The sequence below is a fragment of the Callorhinus ursinus genome, unplaced genomic scaffold (assembly GCF_003265705.2).
Source record: "Callorhinus ursinus isolate GAN/ISIS: 27379988/994484 unplaced genomic scaffold, GSC_fseal_2.0 scaffold13, whole genome shotgun sequence".
Classification (NCBI taxonomy): Eukaryota; Metazoa; Chordata; class Mammalia; order Carnivora; family Otariidae; genus Callorhinus; species Callorhinus ursinus.
Window position 1 is genome coordinate 15,313,092 of NW_027397075.1, and position 19,251 is coordinate 15,332,342.

The 19,251-nt window shown below is 63.7% G+C and overlaps 3 protein-coding genes across 9 annotated transcripts; 2 read left to right on the forward strand and 1 right to left on the reverse strand.

The window, feature by feature from the left end:
* Positions 1-2,751: 2,751 nt before the first annotated feature.
* On the forward strand, positions 2,752-4,954 carry GNG13 (G protein subunit gamma 13). Of its 3 annotated transcripts, XM_073899755.1 has the most exons (4): positions 3,151-3,218; positions 4,008-4,125; positions 4,431-4,562; positions 4,742-4,954. In XM_073899755.1, exons 2-4 carry the CDS (start codon positions 4,010-4,012, stop codon positions 4,845-4,847), a joined length of 354 nt encoding a protein of 117 aa, XP_073755856.1. In that variant the 5' UTR covers positions 3,151-3,218; positions 4,008-4,009; the 3' UTR covers positions 4,848-4,954. The 3 variants fall into 3 exon arrangements, with proteins under 3 accessions (XP_025733271.1, XP_073755857.1, XP_073755856.1); XM_025877486.2 differs by lacking the exons at positions 3,151-3,218; positions 4,008-4,125 and adding an exon at positions 2,752-2,874; XM_073899756.1 differs by lacking the exon at positions 4,008-4,125 and having other exon boundaries at positions 3,149-3,218.
* Positions 4,900-13,251, reverse strand: CHTF18 (chromosome transmission fidelity factor 18). Of its 3 annotated transcripts, XM_025878092.2 has the most exons (22): positions 13,105-13,251; positions 12,721-12,915; positions 12,489-12,639; positions 12,151-12,319; positions 11,709-11,801; positions 11,565-11,617; positions 11,344-11,476; positions 10,425-10,634; positions 10,137-10,234; positions 9,782-9,905; positions 9,550-9,698; positions 9,269-9,362; positions 8,862-8,960; positions 8,651-8,781; positions 8,314-8,485; positions 7,172-7,396; positions 6,939-7,088; positions 6,731-6,861; positions 5,935-6,079; positions 5,676-5,822; positions 5,279-5,336; positions 4,900-5,200 (listed from the first exon to the last, which is right to left on the reverse strand). In XM_025878092.2, exons 1-22 carry the CDS (start codon positions 13,193-13,195, stop codon positions 5,064-5,066), a joined length of 2,955 nt encoding a protein of 984 aa, XP_025733877.1. In that variant the 5' UTR covers positions 13,196-13,251; the 3' UTR covers positions 4,900-5,063. The 3 variants fall into 3 exon arrangements, with proteins under 3 accessions (XP_025733877.1, XP_025733876.1, XP_025733878.1); XM_025878091.2 differs by having other exon boundaries at positions 12,489-12,915; XM_025878093.2 differs by lacking the exons at positions 4,900-5,200; positions 5,279-5,336; positions 5,676-5,822 and having other exon boundaries at positions 5,999-6,292; positions 12,489-12,915.
* Positions 13,252-13,436: 185 nt separating this feature from the next.
* On the forward strand, positions 13,437-16,480 carry RPUSD1 (RNA pseudouridine synthase domain containing 1). Of its 3 annotated transcripts, none has more exons than XM_025878101.2 (6): positions 13,437-13,588; positions 14,065-14,255; positions 14,352-14,475; positions 14,603-14,708; positions 14,821-14,922; positions 15,344-16,480. In XM_025878101.2, the coding sequence occupies exons 2-6, from the start codon at positions 14,074-14,076 to the stop codon at positions 15,739-15,741; spliced, it is 912 nt and encodes a 303-aa protein (XP_025733886.1). In that variant the 5' UTR covers positions 13,437-13,588; positions 14,065-14,073; the 3' UTR covers positions 15,742-16,480. The 3 variants fall into 3 exon arrangements, with proteins under 3 accessions (XP_025733886.1, XP_025733887.1, XP_073755858.1); XM_025878102.2 differs by having other exon boundaries at positions 14,606-14,708; XM_073899757.1 differs by lacking the exons at positions 13,437-13,588; positions 14,352-14,475 and having other exon boundaries at positions 14,119-14,255; positions 14,606-14,708.
* Positions 16,481-19,251: the final 2,771 nt, after the last annotated feature.

Below are 19,251 nucleotides of genomic sequence, written 5' to 3' on the forward strand. Positions count from 1 at the left end.
TTTTGCAGTCTTGGTATTTGCCTCTGCCAGTCATTGCAGGGGCAGAAACAAGTGGGCAGTTTCTCTGGGGCAGCCAGGGCCGTGGTCACCAGGCCTGTCATAAGCCTGGGATTGCGTGCTGACTGACAGTCCAGCCCAGGCCCTGCAGCGCTGACCACTTGTCCTCGGGTTTCACCACCTCGGGACAAGTCTGTGGCCCTGGGAGGGGTGGGGGGGTGGCTGACACCCGCCCCCCGATCCCCAGCAGTCTGAAGCAGAGCTGCAGTCTCGCCTCGGCCCTCATTGTGCTTGTGCACAGGCTGGTCATCTGCCCCAGGCTGTGTCTTGCCCTCTGAGGAGTCTAGTCTCAGGAGCAGCGGAGTGTGCCCATGTCCCCACCCGGAGCCGGGGCTGACAGCAGCCGGGGGCAGCCCTGGGTCACCAGCGACACACACCAGCTCCAGCCTCTGCCAGTGGGGAGAATCCACAGTTCAGAGTGGTGTCAGGGATGGCACTAGACTGCGGGTTCCTGTCTAGTGGGGGCCTTTCCTCCCCCTCTTCCCTGAGCCCTCTTCGGGACCCCCATCCAGAAGGGATCAGGGTACCCCCCACACACACCATTTCTTTATTCTTCCAGAGCACTAAAATCAGCACTGCTGGGGGAGGTCCTGCCACAGAGGCTCGTGGTGCCCACCACATCCCCAGAAGCCCGGCCCACAGTGCCCGTCCACCCATGTGTCAGGAGCCTGGCAGTGGGGCCCAGAGTGGCCGTTTCTAGGCCACAATGAGCACGTTGGGTCTCACCAGCAGCCCAGTTACTGGAGCTAATTTCAGCACGCCGTCTGGTCCCTCTGGACCCGCTCTGGGTATCTGCAAGGTGGCAGTCAGCTGGAGGACAAGCTGTCACTGCCCCCCCCACCCCCGTCCAGCATCCCAGCATCCCAGGAAGGTGAGAATCATGGGTCCTCCTTCGAGAGCAGGTGTGCACCAGCAGGCCCACCACACACAGTTGTGGCCTCCATTATTCGGGACTGCAGTCGGCATGGGGACCAAGTCTGAGCCTGGAGAGTCCCCAAAGTAGCAGATGTGGCCGGCGCCCAGAGACTGGAAAGAGCACAGCAGTGAGAGATGTGCGGGACCCCGTGCTCCACACAGCTCCCACCTGCGGGCCTGGCTCCCACCGTCCTGCCACGCGCACTGCCACCCAGCTGGGCTCAGGTGCCCCTGCCGTGTTCTGCACTGGCGTCAGCTGCGACCACAGCGGAGTGTTCAAACAGCACCCACGAAGCAGGGCCCGGGAGCAGACCCTTGTCACACCGGACTCAGGCCACACCAGGCCCTCTCCCAGGGGACTCTCCAGTTGCCGTTGGGCCAAAGCTTGGCCCTGGGTGCCCAGTTCTGCCTGTGCAGTCTGAAGAGAAGGCATGACTGGGTGGCAGAGTCGGGCCGGCCCAGGTCTCAGCCCAAACCTTAAGCCAGGCCTGAGGGCCAACGTGAGGCCCTGCCCTGGGCTGCCCACCTGGTGTGAGCAGCACCCCGGGTCCCACGAGTGTTCAGGGCTGCCGGCCATCTGCCCTGAGGAGGACGGCAGGGCCCTGGGCTCTAAGCTCCCCCACCCCCCATAAATCCATAATAAAAATAATCCCTCATTTTCCTGATGTGCCCCAATTCCAGAAGTGCTTCCAGATGCATCATCTTGTTGATGCGTGAGAGGGGCCAGGGACACACAGCTGACCCCGTTTCACAGAATCGCATCAGGGAGGGCTCGGGAGCCCAAAGGGGCAGGGGACACCCCATCCTCCCTCCCAGGAGAGGACACCAGGACAATTCACAGGCCCCCAGCCCAGAGGAGGCTGCCAGAGCTCCTGCCAAAGGCCTAGTGCGGGTCTCTGTGAGGGTGGAGGTTGAGAAGCTGGGCCCTGCTGGCTTCTGCGGCTGCCGTTGCTGCCTGGGGGCCCCCTGCCCAGGATGCAGCCTGGTACCCGTGTCATCCAATGGCCCCAAGGACACAGCTCCCCCGAGCGCTGGGCAGCGGGACCTGCCAGACACAGCCAGGGCATCAGTTCTGAGGAGAACAGAATGTGGTCCCGTCCCTGATGGATGGAGAGCAGAGTGAGCATCTGCTTGGGTCCCATCAGGGGCCGGCTGAGGAGCAGGCAGAGAGGAGAGGGGACGGGCCTGCAGTGAGGGAGGAACGCCCCCTCCCTCCCCAGAGCCCCCAAAGCTGCTCGGCCTGGGCTTGGGCACCCCTGAGCCAGACACAGCCTCGCATCCCCTGGGCCTACACAGAACAAGTCTGGGTATTCCCAGCCCAGGGCCAACTGAAGAGTGGACGGACCCCCAGCCCTCAGGGCAGCTACCCAGTCAGCCTGCCGCCGGCCTAGAAACGGGGGGCACAGGCTCACACCTGTGGGTGGCTCAGCTCCAGGGCAGGGCCGCCCACAAGGCCCATCAGTGGGCACTGCTAAGGCCACAGGGGCATGCAGTGTCCTGGCTTCATCCCTGTTACTCTCCGCCTGGCCTATGGTTAGAGTCTGGCAGCGCATGGACGGCTAGGATACAGTCTAAGAGCTGAAAGTCTTCGGTGCCAGCCCCACTATAGGAGACCACTGTCCACTGCCGGAGCTGACTCCACACTGCCATTCCTGCATCCCCCATCCGCAGGGGCTGAGGGATCGTGCAGAGTGAGGCCAAGTCCCTGGGGTAGGCCCAGCACGGAGGAGGAGGGCAGGGGGGAGGGGACGGTGCCAGGGCCTGGCCCCAGGTGGCAGGAGTGGGCGGGGCACCTGCCTGGGCTCTGCCCGCCTGTGTGCCCGCTCACTCATTCACTTGGCCCTCGCTGTCACTCACCATCACTTGGTCCTTGGCACTTGGCCCTTGCCGGCACCGTCCAAGGTAGGTCCGATGAACTGGCCCCCCGTGCAGAGCAGGAAACCGAGGCCGGGGGGGTCTCGCTGGGCTGACCTGGACCATCCTAACCCCCAGATGCCTCTGCCTGTTGGTCTTGTGACCAAGGCGGCTGCCCTGCGCGTCCCAACAGGCCCGACCCCACCGGCGGGGAGGACCCTCTCGGTCTTCGGGCGGGCGGGGCGGGGCGGGGGCGGGGGCGGGGCGGCCGAGGGGGAGGGAAGCCGCGTCCTGCGCCGTGCGCGCCGCCCGCAGTGCCCGCCGAGCGCCGTGGCCGGGGGCGTCGCGGGGCGCGCGGGACGGGCGGCCGGCTCCGGCGGCGCTGCGCGCAGGTAGGGCAGACAAGGCAGGCGGTGGGCGCTGCGGGCAGGCCACCGCCCCGCCCCCGCCGCGGAGAGCCCCCCACCACGTGGCTGTCCGGCCTGGGCTGTCCGGGGATGCTGAACTTGGGGTCTCTGGGAGAGGAGCAACTGCATGCCCCCTATTGGCTGCCCCCCCCATAAAGGCAGGCTCTGCTCCCCTACGGCTCTTACCCCTGGCTCCTAGTGTGGATGCTCTGTCCCCAACCGACCAGGGCTGACCCCCACCCCCCTCAAAATGGAGATCTTCCAGCCTGGAGTCCCCTGCACAGGCTGGTGCAGACAGGATCACACTCCTGTCACCCCCTGCCTACCGTAGCAACCAAGGTCCAGAAAGCCAATCCCCTGGCTCTCAGCCTCCCGTGATGGGAGTAGGGCCTGGGGGCCAGTGAGAGACTCCCTGGGCCCCTGGAGTGGGCTTAGTCGGGGAGGCAGGAAGCAACCCGCTTTGCCAGGCTGGTACACAAATAGAAACTGGGCCAGGCGGTTTGTGAACAGTGTGGGGGGCAACACGGGGAAGCAGAAGGCTGTAGCCACTCCAAGTCGCAGACCAGCTGTGCAGCCTGTGACCCCAAGACCCTCAGCACCTACCCCCCACAACCCCTTGGCTAGAGATGCAAATTGCAGCCAAATTCTCCAAGCCCCAAGATTAATTTCCTTTGGGTAGGCTTCCCCATGCAAAGCAGAGGGAAGGCACGGGAAGGCGGCCAGGCACAGCCCCATCCCTCACGTGAGGGTCTGGATTGCCCTCTCTGCAACCAGGAATGGGAAGTGGGCCTCGCAGTTGGAGGGTGGGCTTCTGGGAACCCATCTGTGCTGTGTGCCTGATCCTGCTATGGCTGAAACACTGCCCCTTCTCTCTCCAAGAGACCAGGCCGTGGTAAGGCTCTGATGGGGGTGGGAGGTGAGGATGCAGAGCTCAGAGTACAAAGTTTTCTCTGCAGTTAATCAGCCCCATGGGGGGAGGGGCAGACACACGGGGCCTCATTAGTGGGGCCTCAGCTCCAGGCCCTGCACCCTGTGGGCTACGTGGGTGCCTCTGTGGCCCCCCGGGGAAAGGGGTGGTACAGCCCCTGGGGACCTCCCAAGCAGTGGACCCGCTATCAGTCTGGTGGGGAAGGAGCATCTGGGGGTTGACTGCAAGCTGGCAGCCCTCTAGCTGTTGCTTCCTCCTGTGTCCTCCAGCCCCAGGCTGGCCACTTCCGAAGCTCCCGACGCCATGGAGGAGTGGGATGTGCCCCAGATGAAAAAAGAGGTGGAGAGCCTCAAGTACCAGCTGGCCTTCAAGAGGGAGATGTCGTCCAAGACCATCCCTGAGTAAGTCCCCAGGACCCCACCCCACCCAGGGTTGGCTCCAATCTGCATTTCATTTCCCTGCCCTGTGTTCGTTTGCATGAGCCAGAGCCACAGCCCTGCACCTTGCCACTGGGCAGCACTTCTAAGAAGCCAGGCACTCCCCTGCTCAACCTCACCCTCCCAACCCTGCCCAACCACAGGCTCCTCAAGTGGATCGAGGATGGGATCCCCAAGGACCCGTTCCTGAACCCCGACCTAATGAAGAACAACCCATGGGTGGAGAAGGGCAAGTGTGCCATCCTGTGAGGTCCCCCTGCCCCACCCCCGGGCTCTTGCTTCTGTAGGGAGGACAACTCCATAAAAGTGTGACTTTTATAAAGACTTTTTGAGAGCGTCCGTGTTTTTGTACATTTTCTGACGGAGAAAACGCAACACGACAGCATCAAGCGTGGGGCCCTGGGGCATCCAGCATGGGCCTCCGGAGGTATCCAGCGTGGGCTCACGGTGTTGGGTGCACCCCGGCTATAGCAGGTCCCTGATGTAGACGCTGCGCCGCACAGCATTGGAGACGCCCTCCTTGAAGCGAAACCAGACGTCACTCCTGCCCACCGCCGTGCCTATGTGCCACTCAGCCGCATCGGTCTCCGGGGCCACATCTCCTGTGGAGGCCACATGGTTGTTCCTGTGCCTCGCCCGGGCCCCTCCCGCCCCTCCCATGCCTCCCACGCCCCACACACCTGCACTCAGGGCTGTCACTCTCTTGAGGACCACACGACCAAAAAAGTCCCTCTCAGGCTGAAGAGAGCAGGTTGGTCAGACTCAGCACAGACCGGTGGTGGGCACTCCCTGCCCTGGGGGGAGGGCCAGAGGCCCCGTCCCAGGGAGCAGCCAGTGGCCCCAGGCTGTGAGAGCAGATGCCCACCTCCCCTTCCCAGGCCCGCTTCACACTGGAGCAGACCCACTTAGCACACGTCCCTTCGGTCCCTCATCACCCACACGGCAGTTTCCTTCTGCCACAACCAGCAGAGCCCCCTCTCGCCCAGATGGGAAGCTGGGGCCATGGGAAACCCCTGAGGCTGAGCAGCAGGCAAGAGACAGCCCCCTAGGGCTGGGAACCAGCCACACCCCTCACACCTTTTCCTCCAGGGCCGCTCTCTTCAGGATGCGCTCCAGCCGCTGCTCTAGCTGCTGCCCCTCGTGGCTGTGTGAGGTGGGTGGCCGTGCCCCTTTCTCCCCAGCACCCCCCAGCGGAGCCTTGGCCCCTGGGGGAACCCCGTCCACCTGCAGACAGAAGGTGTGGTGAGGGCTGACTGGGCAGGGCCACTCCAGGGACAGGTCCCTTCTGACGGCCCTGCCCTCCCTGGCCTGGCTCTGGCCCCCAGGGTGGGCTCACCTGGGGGCTGTCCCCAACCCGGGCCAAGGCCTCCGCCCGCCGCATCTTCTCCATTTCGATCTCGCGGGCAATGAGCTGCTTGGCCTGGTAGGTGAGGGGTTTGCGGGCGGGCAGCTCAGGAAAGCGGCAGACCTCCTCCACGTTCCTGCTCTCAGGGCGGGTGAAGAGGTGCGCCATCAGCAGCACAGGCAGGTGCTACCTGCCTGCCCACCCATCCCAAATGCCAAGAAGCAGGGGCTGCAATGTGGAGCTCAGTCCTGCCAATACAATGCCTGGGCCCATAGCAGCAGGGGATAACCCACCCCAAGCCTTAGTTTTCCGAAGTGCTTGTGGGCATGAGAAGGGAACCATCCCAGGGCTGCAAGATGAAGAAATGAGACAACAGGGCAGGGCCTAGGCTCAAGGCTGGGGCTGAGCTCTGGAACTGTCACCATTACCACCTCCTTGCAAATGGCACAGACAGCGATGGACACTGGTCCCCTTGTTGGGCAGTGGGGCCCCGGGGACCATCTCAGGATGGGGCAGCAGAGCCCTAGGGAGCTCGAGAACCCTCTGGGAGCAGTGCCTGGGGGACACTGAGGCAGGCAGAGCCTCTGCAATAATGCCCTGCAAGGGGGACCCCCCACCTCACAATCACATCTGCACAAGTACTGAGCTGGAACTGACCCTTTATCACTGCCCCACAGACGGCAAAAGGGAGACTACACCTCGCCAAGATTCCTGGCCTCACTGCCGTAGCACCCAGAGCCCAGCCTCCTGTCCCTGGCACCCCACCCCAGCTGCTGCACAGACTCACGGCTCTAGCCTGTAGACGTACTGCCCGTCAGGCATGCGCTCTTGGCGGTAGGTGAGGCTGTAGGCAAGCATGGTGCCCACGAGGCTGGCCAGCTGCTGCTTCTCACGAGTACTGTACAGCTGCGTGCTCACCTGTGGGCAGGGACACTGAGCATGGCGGGGCCCGCCCCCACCAGCGGTGACACCCTCACTCCGGACAAAGCACTCACAGGGCGCAGCTTGGGCGCAAGGATGTCCAGAATCAGGCAGAGGGCGTCCAGGACGAGCGCCTGAGGTGCAGCTCGGCTGCGGGTAGCAGGTGCAATGCCTGCCACCAGCGTCTGGATGAGGTTCTGTGTCCGGCTGGTCCGGTTCTGGGCCTGGGGTGGAGAATGAAGCAGGGCTAGGAAACCTAGGCTCCCTGGGCCAGATCCCAGGCCCGGGCAGGGTGCAGGGGACACACCTCCTGCTGGCTGCTGGGGAAAGCAATCCTCGGCACGTGGCCAGACGCAAAGAGCAGGTGGAAGGCTGCCAGCAAGAAGGGCAGGTAGCGCAGCAACTGGAAAGTCTGGCCGTGGTGGGCAGCGCGGCTCAGCAGGTCATCGAAGGCCAGCCAGTCGAGGGCCACACACACGGTCCCCAGGCTGGAATCCCGTAGCCGCAAGCGCAGGAAGTTGTCAAACAGGCCCTGGGGGTGAGGTGGGGCCTCACCTTTGTCCCCCTCCGCTGAACCCCCCCAGCCTCGGCCCCCAGCCCACAAACAAGCACCTCCCAGCTGCCCTGCCAAGCCCAGGGTCTCTGGGAGAGCTGCTAGCACCAGCAAGTGGCCCTGAGGCCCCAGAGGAGCCAGGAAGGCCCAGCCTGCCGCCCCGCTGTTTTGAGAGGTGCAGGAAAGAACCCCCTACCCACAACTGCCTCAAGGAGCCCACAGGCTCCAGTACCCACCCCCTCCCCAAAGGAAGCTCTGCGGCCAGAATGGAGGGCACAGAGCCCCTGCTCTTATTCCACATGAGACTCCTATTCCCTCGGGGCGCCCACAACCCCTCCCCGTGGAGAGTTCCAGATTTACTCAGATCCACAGCCACTAATCCAAAGCTGCTTAGTCAGGGAGACAGCTTAGGCCAGGCTTCCCAGGGGTGGGGGGCATCTCTGCCACCTGCTCAAGCCAAAACTTCCCCCTGCCTGCTCCACCCCACATCCCTGTGCCCACAGTTCATGTCCAGAATGGAAACCCTCCCGGGCACTGACTCATGCTGTCTAGCTCCTCCTGCCCCAGTTACCTGTGTCCCGACCAGCAACTGGACTGACCCCATGAGTCAGGTGACTCCCCCACCACACACCCAGCCCGCCTCCCCTCCCTGCCAGCCCACGCCAGCCCCCCATACCCCCAGCACCAGCTAGTCCCTCCTCCCAGGCCTCTGTCCCTGCTCCCCATCACCTCTGAGAGAGCTCCCTGATGCACCGTGTCCGCCACCCCTCGCTCCCATCCCGTTGCTCCTTGAGCTTGACACCGTGTAAAACGTCTCCGGTTCTCCGGGTACAGAGACGCAGACAGATGCTAGCGTACCGGCACACCCGAAAACACTCAAGGCAAAACGAGGTTACCTGGATCACCTTCTCATGCTCCCCTGCGGAAGAAGCCACGTGCAGGATGTGGTAGAACCGCTGGGAAGCCATGGTCCAAGGCGCCTCGGCAGCACGGGGCCCCAGACCCAGATGCCCGTCATGGAGGAGGAGCATGTGTGGGGGCAGGGCTGGGTCCTGGCCCCAGCGTTGCCTGCAGAGGGGTGCCAAGGCTGGAATGGGGCCCCACCTCTTCGTCCCCCTCCATAATGCCTTGCTCCCCGAAGCGGCCCAGGTGTCTGTACACAGACCATGCTCCCCCAAGCCCCGTGCAGCGCTCAGTCTGTCGCAGGAGATGGGGGCTGGCCTGCCCACTTACCTCTGGGCCCGGGGAAGCTGGAACACCTCCTGCCACACAGAGAAGAGCCCCTTGCGCTGATCCTTGAGGCCGACTCGTGTGGCCTGCACAGCCTGCACACTCAGCTCCCGCCGGCCCCGCCCATGAAGGAACTGGACACAGAGGGGTGGGGGCTGGTGAGAGGCAGCTGAGCCCTGCTGCACCCCAGCAGCAGCCCCGCACACCCGCCCACCTGTAGGGTGTTGATGCAGGCACGGATGTCATTGTCTGTCTTCTCACACAGAGCTGCCAGCGCACCCGGGTCGGCCTGCATGCCCTGCCGCAGGGAGATCTGCAAGGAGGCAGGAGAGTGGGTGGCCGCTCCCCCAGAAACCCACCCTGGGGCCCTCTCTTCCCTAGAACACAGTTGTAGATCCCCGCGGACCAGCCTTGGTCCCTGCTTTGAACCATCTACTGCCAAACAGCAAACTGGTCCGGTCACCCCCACATCCTGGAGCCAGCTGGGGGATGGGGCCCTGGGTGGGAGAGGGGATGGCAAGAGAGAGGAACGCGGGGCCAGGACAGGGGACGCATCCCCACACCCCGCAGTCAGCCACGCAGCCCCCTAGTCATGTGTCCCCTGCCCCAGCCCTCGCTGACCTCCTGCAGCCGCTGCGTAAGCCTCGAGGACAGTATGGGTGGGAAGTAGAGCAGGAAGGCCTGCTGTCTCAACTGCCTCAGAGAGGGTACAAACCTGCAGGGGGAGAGGCACAGGTACACCACACCGCCCAGCCACGAACATCAGGGTGTGTGCCACAGCCCAGCTGGCAGAAGCGGCCAAGTAGGGTTGGGGGTACACCCCCCCCAGAAGCCCCCTGCCCTCCCGTGGAGGCCCCCCACCACACCCCGCCCCGTGCAAAGCCCTGCTCCAGCCCACTCACTGGTCATTGCAGATGCAGATAATGGGCCTCATCAGGAGCCCCCCCTCGGCCCGGCGCCGCCGTCCCCCACTTGTGGGAACCTGACCCCCTGACTCTGCGTCCTGTGGGCCCTTGCGGTCCAGGATGTTCAGAAGAACATTGATGGCAGCCTAGAAAATGCAAAAAGGACACAGTGAGCCCTAGCCCGTTGCCCACCCACCTGCCCACCCACTGGGGCACCCAGGAGGCCCACCACGGGGGCCCCATCGATCTCATCGATGACCAGACAGTTGGGCTTCCCGCCAGCACCCAGCACCGACTCCATCTGCGTGGCCGCCTCGATGCACGTGCGGAAGGCCTCAGGGCTGCGGTCATCACTGGAACCATAAGGTCAGGGGCATTGCCATCAGGGCAGCGTGGCCTCGGCCAAGGCAGCAACCAAGGTCCCTGATCGGACAGTCTCCGGGGCTGAGCCACCATACCTACACCTCAAGGCTACCACCCCAGGAAACCCCAAGAAAGTAAGAACTCCACTCCACTGTCCCCACTGCCAACCACTGGGGTCTCAGGGCTGAGTCAGGATGGAGGCTGGCCTCCCTGCCACTCACCTTGCATTCATCTCCACCACACAGTACCCAGCATGCCGCGCAATCACATGAGCCAGGGTGGTCTTGCCAAGCCCCGGGGGCCCACACAGCAGCGCCACCTGCAGCCAAGACAACAAAGACGCATACATGCTATAGCCTGTTACGACTCTAGCACACTGCCGTTTTAACGCCCCAGCCGTGGGAGCACTAAATGCACCTCAGGGCCCTGAGAGGCTGCAAAGGCGCCACCTGCCCAGAGAGCACAGCCCCCGGGCTCAGACGTGTGTGGCACAGCCAGGTGGGGCTTACCTTCTGCCGGGGACGCCGGCTCGGGTCCAGCTCAGCCTCTAGCATGTCCTCCAGCACCTGCTCATGGCTTTTCCATTTGCTGGAGCTTGGGGCCTCCTTGCCACCCCGGGCCAGCTCCACACTGGGTCTTGGCTTCCTAGCAGGCCTCTCTCGGCCAAACACCACCAGGTCCCACAGCTTTAGCCACTTGAGGAGACAGCGGTTAGTGAACTGTAACAAAGGAAGCGTGGTCTAGAGAAACGGCCAGCACCGAGAACCCCCTGTGCCCGCCCTTCGTGTCAGCCTGCTGTCATTAAGCCCTAGAAAACACACAAGGAGGCTGAAGCTGAGTGGCAACTGACTAGTGTTTGGTCACTCTGCCAGTGAGTGACAGAATGAGGCTCACTTCAAAGCCTCCATCCTTAGCACCCTGATCCCTTCAGGAGCCCCCGCCATCCCCAGGAGCATCCCAGCATCAGCTTCTATAAGTGAGAAAGGAGACAGAAGCTCCGAGGGAGTAGGAGAATTGGATTCCCAGCCCAGGTCACAAGTGACCTAAAGCAGGCCAACCCCATGCTGGCCTCAAGTGTCCCCATCTATAATTCAAACATGCAAATCAAAACCATCTCTTCTGGGGCGCCTGGGTGGCTCAGGTGGTTAAGCGGCTGCATTTGGCTCAGGTCATGATCCCAGGGTCCTGGGATCAGGCTTCATCCTGGCTGCCTGCTCAGCGGGGAGTCTGCTTCCCCCTCTCCCTCCCTCTGCCCCTCCCCCTACTCTCTCGCTCTCTTAAAAAAGTAAATAAAATCTTAGAAACACCAAAAAGCCATCTCTTCCATTCCAACGCCCTGTGACCTCGCAACATAAAAACCAGCTGAATACTGCAGCTTTCGTTTTTGGCAAGAAAAGCGCAAGTCACGCTTGAACAATAATGTCTCACGTCATCACTGAGCAGCTCCGTGTAGGACCGAGGTGCGAACTCGTCCACCCAGAGACAGTGCTGGCAGTCATCTTGGTTGCTGACCATCTCTTCCTCAGGAGCTGCCAAAGGCTGGACCTCCTCCGACCTGAGGCTAGAGAACATCGTGCCTTTGGAAGGACTGCGCACCGCCCCCCCGACTACAGGCTGGAGGTCAGGGGTGGGAGGGCCCACCGTGTCACCTGCGAAGTGTGTCTGAGAGCCGATGGGCCTCCTCGAGCAGCTGCTGCCTCCGCTGTGCAAACACTAGAGGTTGGGATCTGGATGGCTCCAACGTGCAGTCCCCCCTCCCCCAGAGCCACCCTTCTCTTCCCAGCAAGCCCCACCTCACTGTCGACCTGCTCCTTCAGGGACGCGAAGGACACACCCAACAGATCCAGCTGGCCGTGGCCTCGCCGCCAGATATCAATGAAAGGGGTCTGTAGGAAAGTGAGGGCAGCATTCATCCCGTTGCAGGACATAACCACCCACGGATCCCCTCCCAACAGTACTCAGAAACCCAAGTGGCGTTATTTGAACATGAACAGACTAACAACAGGACAACCTTCCTTACTATACAAGAATTCCAAAAAAAAACCTAGGACGAAAACAACTCTAAGGAAAAGAAAAAAACAAAAAACAAAACAAAAAAAGATACGAAGGGGAAAGGAAAAGGGAAACGAGCCACGTAATCTTCCTGAGGGGACCCCAGGGTCCCGGTGGGACATGAGGTCTAGGACTCCCCGGGCAGCACTGAGCCCCCCAGCCCCGTGGCCACACAGCACCCACCTGCACCCCTGTGCCCACTGGGTCAGCCCGCAGGACCAGAAAAGCCCGGCAGCCACCCGTGGAGGTCACACTGACATAGTCCTCCAGGACAGGGGGCCGCCTCAGGACAGGATTTCGGGCTGCCGGCGAGGCCTGCAGGAGACCCACATCGGCACCAGCATCCAAGGGCCTGGGAAGGGACAGGGACTGTCTTGGGGACTCACCCCTCCTGCTACCATCAGAGGAACCCAGGTCCACTAAACTACACATCCCTCCCACCCACCCCCCAGCCCCAGGCCTCCAGAAACCCGGGACCCTTCCACAATCCCTGGGACACCTGTGCCCCCAGCCACACACACCCCTTGCCCCACAGCTCAGTGGGGACCTCGGGACTCAGTGGGGGGGTGATGCCCCGGGCAGGGGAGTCAGGAAGGGGCGGCTCTTCCATCTCCTCGGGCCTGAAGTTCAGCTTCTTGACGACTTCCAGCCTAAGCCGTTTGACCCTGGGGGCTGGGGAGGGAGACGGAAGGAACAGAGGCTCTTCCTCAGCCTCACACCCCAGCCCTGGGCCCTGGGCCCCTGCGGACATACTGGGGGGCAAGGCCGTGTCCCTCGAGATGTGGTCGGCCAGCTGCCTCTTCCTCGCACTGCCTTTGTGGTTCCCTGGACGTCCACATGGAGAGCAATGAGTGGCAGCGTCGCCTCCAGCAACGGTCTCCTCGGACGTCAGCCGGGACCGGCCCACCGTGGGCCAGGGGTCCCTGGAGGGTGACAGGGCCGCCGTCCCTGCCAGGAGGAAAAGATGACAGCAGCTGCGCTAGGTCGGCGCGTCCCCACATACAGGCAGGAGCTCCCGCGGACGGCAGCGCCGGAGGACCCTTCTCGCTCCAGCCTCGCGGCCCCCGCTCGCCTCCCCTCCTCCAGGCACCCCTCCCGGACTACAGGGGACGAGGCTGCGGCGGGGCCCGCGCCCACCTTCCAGCTCCGCCAGCACCTCCAGCTCGTCCGCGAACTGGCTGTGGAAGTCGTCCTGGGCACCGCCCAGCTCGAGCTCGGGGTCTCCCATGGCTCCCGCTCCCACCGGACCAGCCGCCCGTTCCGAACCTCCCGCGCCGCCGCAGCGCGCCGCACCCGCCCCCAGCGTCCCGGCGCCGCCAATCCCTGGCCGGCGTGCCCGGCGGCTCTCTCCATTGGCCAACGGGAAGAGCGCGGCGGGGGCGGGACTGCGCGCGCAGGCGGGGCGGGGCCGAGCCAGTGCGGCGCCCCAGGACGCTCACCATTGGCCCGCACGGCCGCCCGTCCGTGGTGTGGGCGGGGCGTGAGGCGGGGCTGCGCGCTCCCGCAGGGCCCTGTGAGGCGCGGCTCCGGGGTTGCTGGGTCGCCAGGCGCGGGGACGGGGTGCTGGAGCCCGGGCCCGGCAGCGGCCTCGCGGGGCCCGGGCGGCGCCGCCGGGCTACAGGTCGGTCCCGGAGTGGGCGGGGCCGCGGGAGGCGCTGGTAGGCGGCCTGTGCCCATCAGACGCGGGGGGCGGGGCCTGCCGGGGAGGGGATGTCTGCGCGGAGGGGGAGGGAGACGTAGGGGGCCCCCTCACTCGGCTGACCTGGCCTCCCCGGGTTGTGGGGGGCGCGGCAGCCCCTCTCCTGGCCCTTCCCAGCTCAGGAAGAGGCTTCTGTGGCATGTTGGTGCACTGTCCCCGGAGGGTCCGCGGGGGTGGGGCCGGGGCGCAGGACTGCTTCCCCCGGCATCTGCGTCTGGGTTGGGCAGCCCTACAGTCGGAGCTCAGAGGTGGGCGTGGAAAGGGACCTAGCGAGTGCACACACACTGGGGCCGTGTGCTCGGCTGACACCGCGTCAGCGGCTTCCCACCCGCGACTCTGGGGACCCCGGGGACCCTGATGAGTCCAGTGCTGGACTCCCCGTGAGCCCCCACTTGCAGGTCTCCACCATGGAACCAGACCGAATAGAGAATCTGTCCGTGGTGTACCAGAGCCAGGACTTCCTGGTGGTGAACAAGCACTGGGACCTGCGGATCGACAGCAGGATGTGGCGCGAGACTCCGACCCTCCAGAAGCAGCTGCGTCACCACTTCCCGGAGTTAGCGGATCCTGATACCTACTATGGGTTCAGGTAGGTGGAGGCCGGCCCATGGCCCCCAGCAGCTTCTGTGGGAAGAAGTAGCCACTCCCCAGTCTGGCCAGCCCTGACCCCCCGGCCCCGTGTCAGGTTCTGCCACCAGTTGGACTTCTCCACCAGCGGGGCGCTCTGTGTGGCCTTGAACAAGGCGGCAGCGGGCAGCGCTTACAAGTGCTTCAAGGAGCGGCGTGTAACCAAGGCCTATCTGGCTCTGGTAAGGCCTGACCATCTCCCTGGGCAGGGGATTCCAACCGTCAGCCAATTCCGCAGGCTGTCAGTGCCAGGTGGGTTCCCCAGAAGGGGTGGGTGGTCCTGAGAGCAGCTTGTGAGTCTGTGCCCAGCAGGTGCGGGGACACGTGCAGGAGAGCCGGATGACCATCAACTACGCCATCGGCAGGAACAGCACTGAGGGTCGGGCTCACACCATGTGCATCGAGGGCACTCAGGGTACGGAGGGCAGGACTCATCACCCAGTGGGGGCCCTGAGTGAGCCGGGCTGGGGTGGGTTGGGCTCTGCGTGGGTCCAGCCAATCCTCACACCTCGTCTTGCTCTCCCCAGGCTGTGAGAACCCCAAACCAAGCCTTACAGAGCTGGTGGTCCTGGAGTACGGGCTGTATGCCGGTGATCCTGTCTCCAAAGTGCTGCTGCAGCCCCTCACAGGTGCGTCCAGGGGCGAGGCAGGAAGCTTTCCAGGTCTGCTTGCTGCCTACCAGTGGTGCCCCCCCCGCCACCATGTTCACTGAGGTGTGTCTGTCCCACAGCAGGAGATGTGGTGGCACGGGGCAGAGCGGCCTGCCTGGGGCCACTCTGCTATTGCCGCCCCAGGCCTTGCTATCCCGGAAGGCGAGCAGGGGTGCTCTAGCGCACCTGGCCCTGCCCCTACTGGCCGTGCTCTCAAGGTTGATCCCTTTTCTAAGCTTTGGCGTTCTTGTTTGTAATGGGAAACAGGTCTGCCTCCTCTTGGAGTTTTGGGGGCTTGAAGAGGGCAACGGGCTGGGGCTAGGGGTGATGTGAGTGGGTGAGGGGTGGGCATGGAATGGCACCCCAACCCTACCAGTTCTCTTGCCGCCCGTCCCCCCAGGCCGGACGCACCAGCTGCGTGTGCATTGCAGTGCCCTCAGCCATCCTGTCGTGGGGGACCTGACCTACGGGCAGGCATTGGACCAAGAAGACCAGCCCTTCCGCATGATGTTGCACGCTTTCTATCTGCGTATCCCCACTCATACTGAACGTGTGGAGGCCTGCACGCCAGATCCCTTTGTGCCGGCGCTCGATGCCTGCTGGAGCCCCCACACTCTGGTGCAGTCACTGGACCAGCTTGTCCAGGTCCTGAGGGCTGCTCCCGACCCTGATCCCACAGAAGGGAGCCCTGGGCCTTGCAGCACTTCCACGCTCTCCAACAAGCCCCCCGAGACGGAGGCACAGCGGGCCTCATGCCTGCAGTGGCTGTCAGAATGGACCCTAGAGCCTGACAACTGAGGGCGGCAGGCTGGATGGGAGTGGCAGGCTGGGCCCACTAGGGGAATAGGGGCTGCAGAGGACAGCCCTGGGCCCATCCTGAGTCAGGGTGCCCTGTGCGCGGCCCCACTGTGGATGGGGCCTGAGGCCCTGGCTTCAGCAGCCAGGCCTGGAGAGAGGCGGGCAGGGCCAGCAGGGAGAGCCAGGCTGCCGGGGAGTTTGGAGGATGGGACCTCCTTCCGAACACCCCATTCCCCAGAGAGGGGAAACCAAGGCCTGCCTTCTTGGCTCCAAAGCTTCACTCCTAGAGGTTTGTTTTATGGATTTGCCCAGGGTCACTTTCTAAGAGACAGAGCCCACAGCAGGCCAGCCTCGAGTTAGGCTCCTGCAGGACCCCCAGGCCTCAGAGCGCCCTGCTCCTCATTGCTCTTCTTGGACCTTCTGTGTTGGTCAGCCTGTTCTGGTTGGGTCTTCTCCGCCTGTGGACCCTGGCCCATCCTGCCCACCCAGTGCTGCCTCGTGCCTTTGCTTTTACCAGATTCTGCTCATGGGCCTCCTCCTCCCCACCCACACGGCACATGGGGGAGGGTCCGAGCCACGTCCCTCGGTTCTCTCACAGTGCCTAGGCCACCACAGGTCCTCACGCTTCAGTTGGGGACCAAGAGCGGTCAGCCCCTATCTCTTCCATCCCAATGACATGCCCACATCAGCTTAGTTGTAGCTGAGTTTCGGGGCCTCAGAATAAATACTCTGATTGATATCATGAGTGACTACGAATCCATCCAATGGGGAGGTTTGGGAGGCCCCAGACCCCTGCCCTTTGCCCTACACTGGACAGATCTCTGCCCTAGACCCCCCAGCAGGAGCCAGGATGGACCCTTCCCCTGCCATGCAGTGAGCACCCTGCAGCCTAGTGTGGATGGAGGCTGGGCTCCAGGTGGAGGACTGAAATTGGGTTAGCCCCGTTCCTAGACATCCCTCATTCAGCTACCCAAAAGCACTGGGGCGCCTATCTGTTCTCACCAGGGTCCCTCCCTAGAGCCGTTGTCCCTACGTCCTCCTTAGGGTCCTCCACCATCAGAACACCAGCTACCTTGCAGGGTAGGTACTCCTGGCTGGGGTGGGCCCTGGGGGACAGCAGAGGGCAGGTGTGGCCAGCTGGAGGACACTGGTCTGGACTCTGGCCTGGTGGGGCCCACAGGCTGGGCCTACAGAGCAAACAGCAGAGAAATTGGAGGGCTGGACAGACAGACTGGTAGCCCCCAAGGTAGGGAGGCAGGACGGGAAGGTGCACAGGGGTAGGCCCCACTCTGGGGAATGTATGTTGCTCCTCCCATAGCCCTGCTGCTCCCCCTGAAAGGTCTCCTTGGCCCCTTGAGTCCCCCGGGACCCAGAGAGCCACCCGCAGGCCAGATCTAGACCTTGCTTCCTGCAGAATGGCTGTCTCCCACCGCCCTTGGGGGGGCCTCAAAGCTGAGGCTATGGAGCCCAGACACTGGGGCGCACACCCTAGCTGTGGTGGGCAAGGTTTGGAAGGCATGGGAGTCGAGCAGGGTCTTCTGGACGCGGATGGCATGGAGAGTTTTTTCAGGCAGGAGTGGCCAGACAGATGCTGCCGGGGGTGGGGGTGGTGGTGACGTGCAGGGCAGGCCCGTGGCAGGCAAGCTCCTGGGGGCGTGTGTGCTGGTGTGGCAGCACTCCCAGTGGTACTGGGAGGCCAGGAGCGCAGCCAGCTCTACATGGTGCAGCTGAACTTCCATGAGTTGGTCCAGGGCTGGGCGGCAGTCCCCAGCTGGTCCCTCCACCTGTTGGCCTTCTAGGGTCAGTATGTCCTCTTGGCCGTGCGGCAGGCCCTTTGGGCATGTGCAGCCCTACTTGTGGTGTCGGTGGGCTAAACCAGCATCCAGGAGTTCAAGGCCCGGTGCCCTCCTGGCCCTGCCAGGTGGGAGTTGCACACTTCCCAGGGGATGAGGAGAACCAGGACTCAGCCCTGGGCACCTGGCCCCACCCACCCTCACTGGGGCACCTCCCACTCAGCCCCAGAAGCCCAGGCTTATGGAGCTGCCCCGTCCTGGGCCCGCAGAGCATGTGCGGCACAGCTCTTTGCCATTGGGGTCACCTACCTGGTGCCTGCACCCCCCCCCCTTACCCCCACACACATACGTGTATGGACACACGCACTCACAGGGTAGAAACCGCCACCACATTGGATCTGCCTGTGCCCTGCGTCCCTGCAGGGAACACATGCATCAGACCTGCACGTAGTTGTGGATGCGCCCAGACACACAGGCGTGTGCACAAAAACACCAGCACGCATGATAAATGCAAACATGCACACATATGAATGCACATCCGATCCCCGGGGCACAGACACATCCCCCAGGGGGAAGGAGTGTGTGCTGGGTGGCTGCCAACCCTGAGCTCAGCCTCCCGCTCCCCCAGGGCTGGAGAGCAGGTGTCTGCTCTGCTCGAGGCCCCCAGGGGTGGGCATGGCAGCCTCACCTGACACAGCCCCGGTCCCTCCCCTCCACATCTGCCTGGCCGGCATTACTGCAGGAGTGGGGTGGCCAGGCAGGCAGGGTGTTGGGCGAAGCATGGAGGTGAGCAGGAACCCAGGTGCCCCCACCCTGCACCACTGCGGAGCCCCAGTGCTCAGCTGCAGGGGCTGACACACTCAGCAGACTGGGGTCACTGGCAGCTGACTGCAGGGGACTGCAGCACCTGGCACCAGGCCTACACCCCAACACACACACATCGACGGTCACCGCGGGGTGCAGGAGCAACCTCCCTCTACAGCAGATGGTCTCCATGCTCAGGTGAGAAGTGGGGAATGGGGCAGGGCCACTGCCACCTGCACCCACCAGGCCCAGCTAGGAGGCAGTCTCCGTGTGGCCCTGGGTGGGTAGCTGGGCTCGTCTGGCTTCCACTCTGTCCACTGCATGGGACAGTAACACCCTAGACCGTGCAGGGTCTAGAGCCCACGGGCACCCTGACACCTTCATCTCACAGTTAAGGCCTCCATCTGGAGACTGGGCGGGGCAACCTGTGGGGCTGTGGTGTGGGCTGTGGCCGGAGGCCAGGTCTGGCTGGGCGTCTGAGGCCCTGCGAGGGAAGAGGGCTTTCTAGTCTGCCCAGGAATGGGGGACAGGTTGGAGAGCCCCCAGGCCTCTACCCACAGCTGCCTGCAGGGACTTCCTGGGACCACCGCCCCTCCCCTGTAGCTGTTGAGAGATCTGTTTATTGGAGACACCGAAGCCTCCAGGTCTCAGGAGCCCCCACCTGCGATAAAAAAGGTCCCGGGGGTTTGGCCTGGCCCCTCCTCTTGCCACTCCCTTAGTTCCCGAGAGGCACTGTTTGTAGGGTTTGTGCCCCTCCCCAAAGACACAGAGACTCAGTTGCAGGGAGCCCATCCTACATGATCCTGGATGGCACCTCCCTCTTTGTGCCCCGTGCCAAAGAGGGCAGGGAAGGTGATGGGGTGGGCCTCACCACCTCCTGTCTCCTCTGCAGCTTGTCCTGGACCCACCGCCT

Bases quoted from the DNA above. Each gene is read 5' to 3' on its own strand.
- RPUSD1 (XM_025878101.2), top strand. From the start codon at position 14,074: ATGGAACCAGACCGAATAGAGAATCTGTCCGTGGTGTACCAGAGCCAG. The intron at 14,256-14,351 runs GTAGGTGGAGGC...GCCCCGTGTCAG, and splicing joins GATACCTACTATGGGTTCAG to GTTCTGCCACCAGTTGGACT. The intron at 14,709-14,820 runs GTACGGAGGGCA...TGCTCTCCCCAG, and splicing joins GTGCATCGAGGGCACTCAGG to GCTGTGAGAACCCCAAACCA.
- CHTF18 (XM_025878091.2), bottom strand. From the start codon at position 13,195: ATGGGAGACCCCGAGCTCGAGCTGGGCGGTGCCCAGGACGACTTCCAC. The intron at 10,635-11,343 runs GTGAGACATTAT...CCTTTGTTACAG, and splicing joins CGGAGCTGCTCAGTGATGAC to TTCACTAACCGCTGTCTCCT. The intron at 10,235-10,424 runs GTAAGCCCCACC...TCTTGGCTGCAG, and splicing joins GCCGGCGTCCCCGGCAGAAG to GTGGCGCTGCTGTGTGGGCC.
- GNG13 (XM_073899755.1), top strand. From the start codon at position 4,010: ATGGGAAGTGGGCCTCGCAGTTGGAGGGTGGGCTTCTGGGAACCCATC. The intron at 4,126-4,430 runs GTAAGGCTCTGA...TGTGTCCTCCAG, and splicing joins CTCCAAGAGACCAGGCCGTG to CCCCAGGCTGGCCACTTCCG. The intron at 4,563-4,741 runs GTAAGTCCCCAG...GCCCAACCACAG, and splicing joins TCGTCCAAGACCATCCCTGA to GCTCCTCAAGTGGATCGAGG.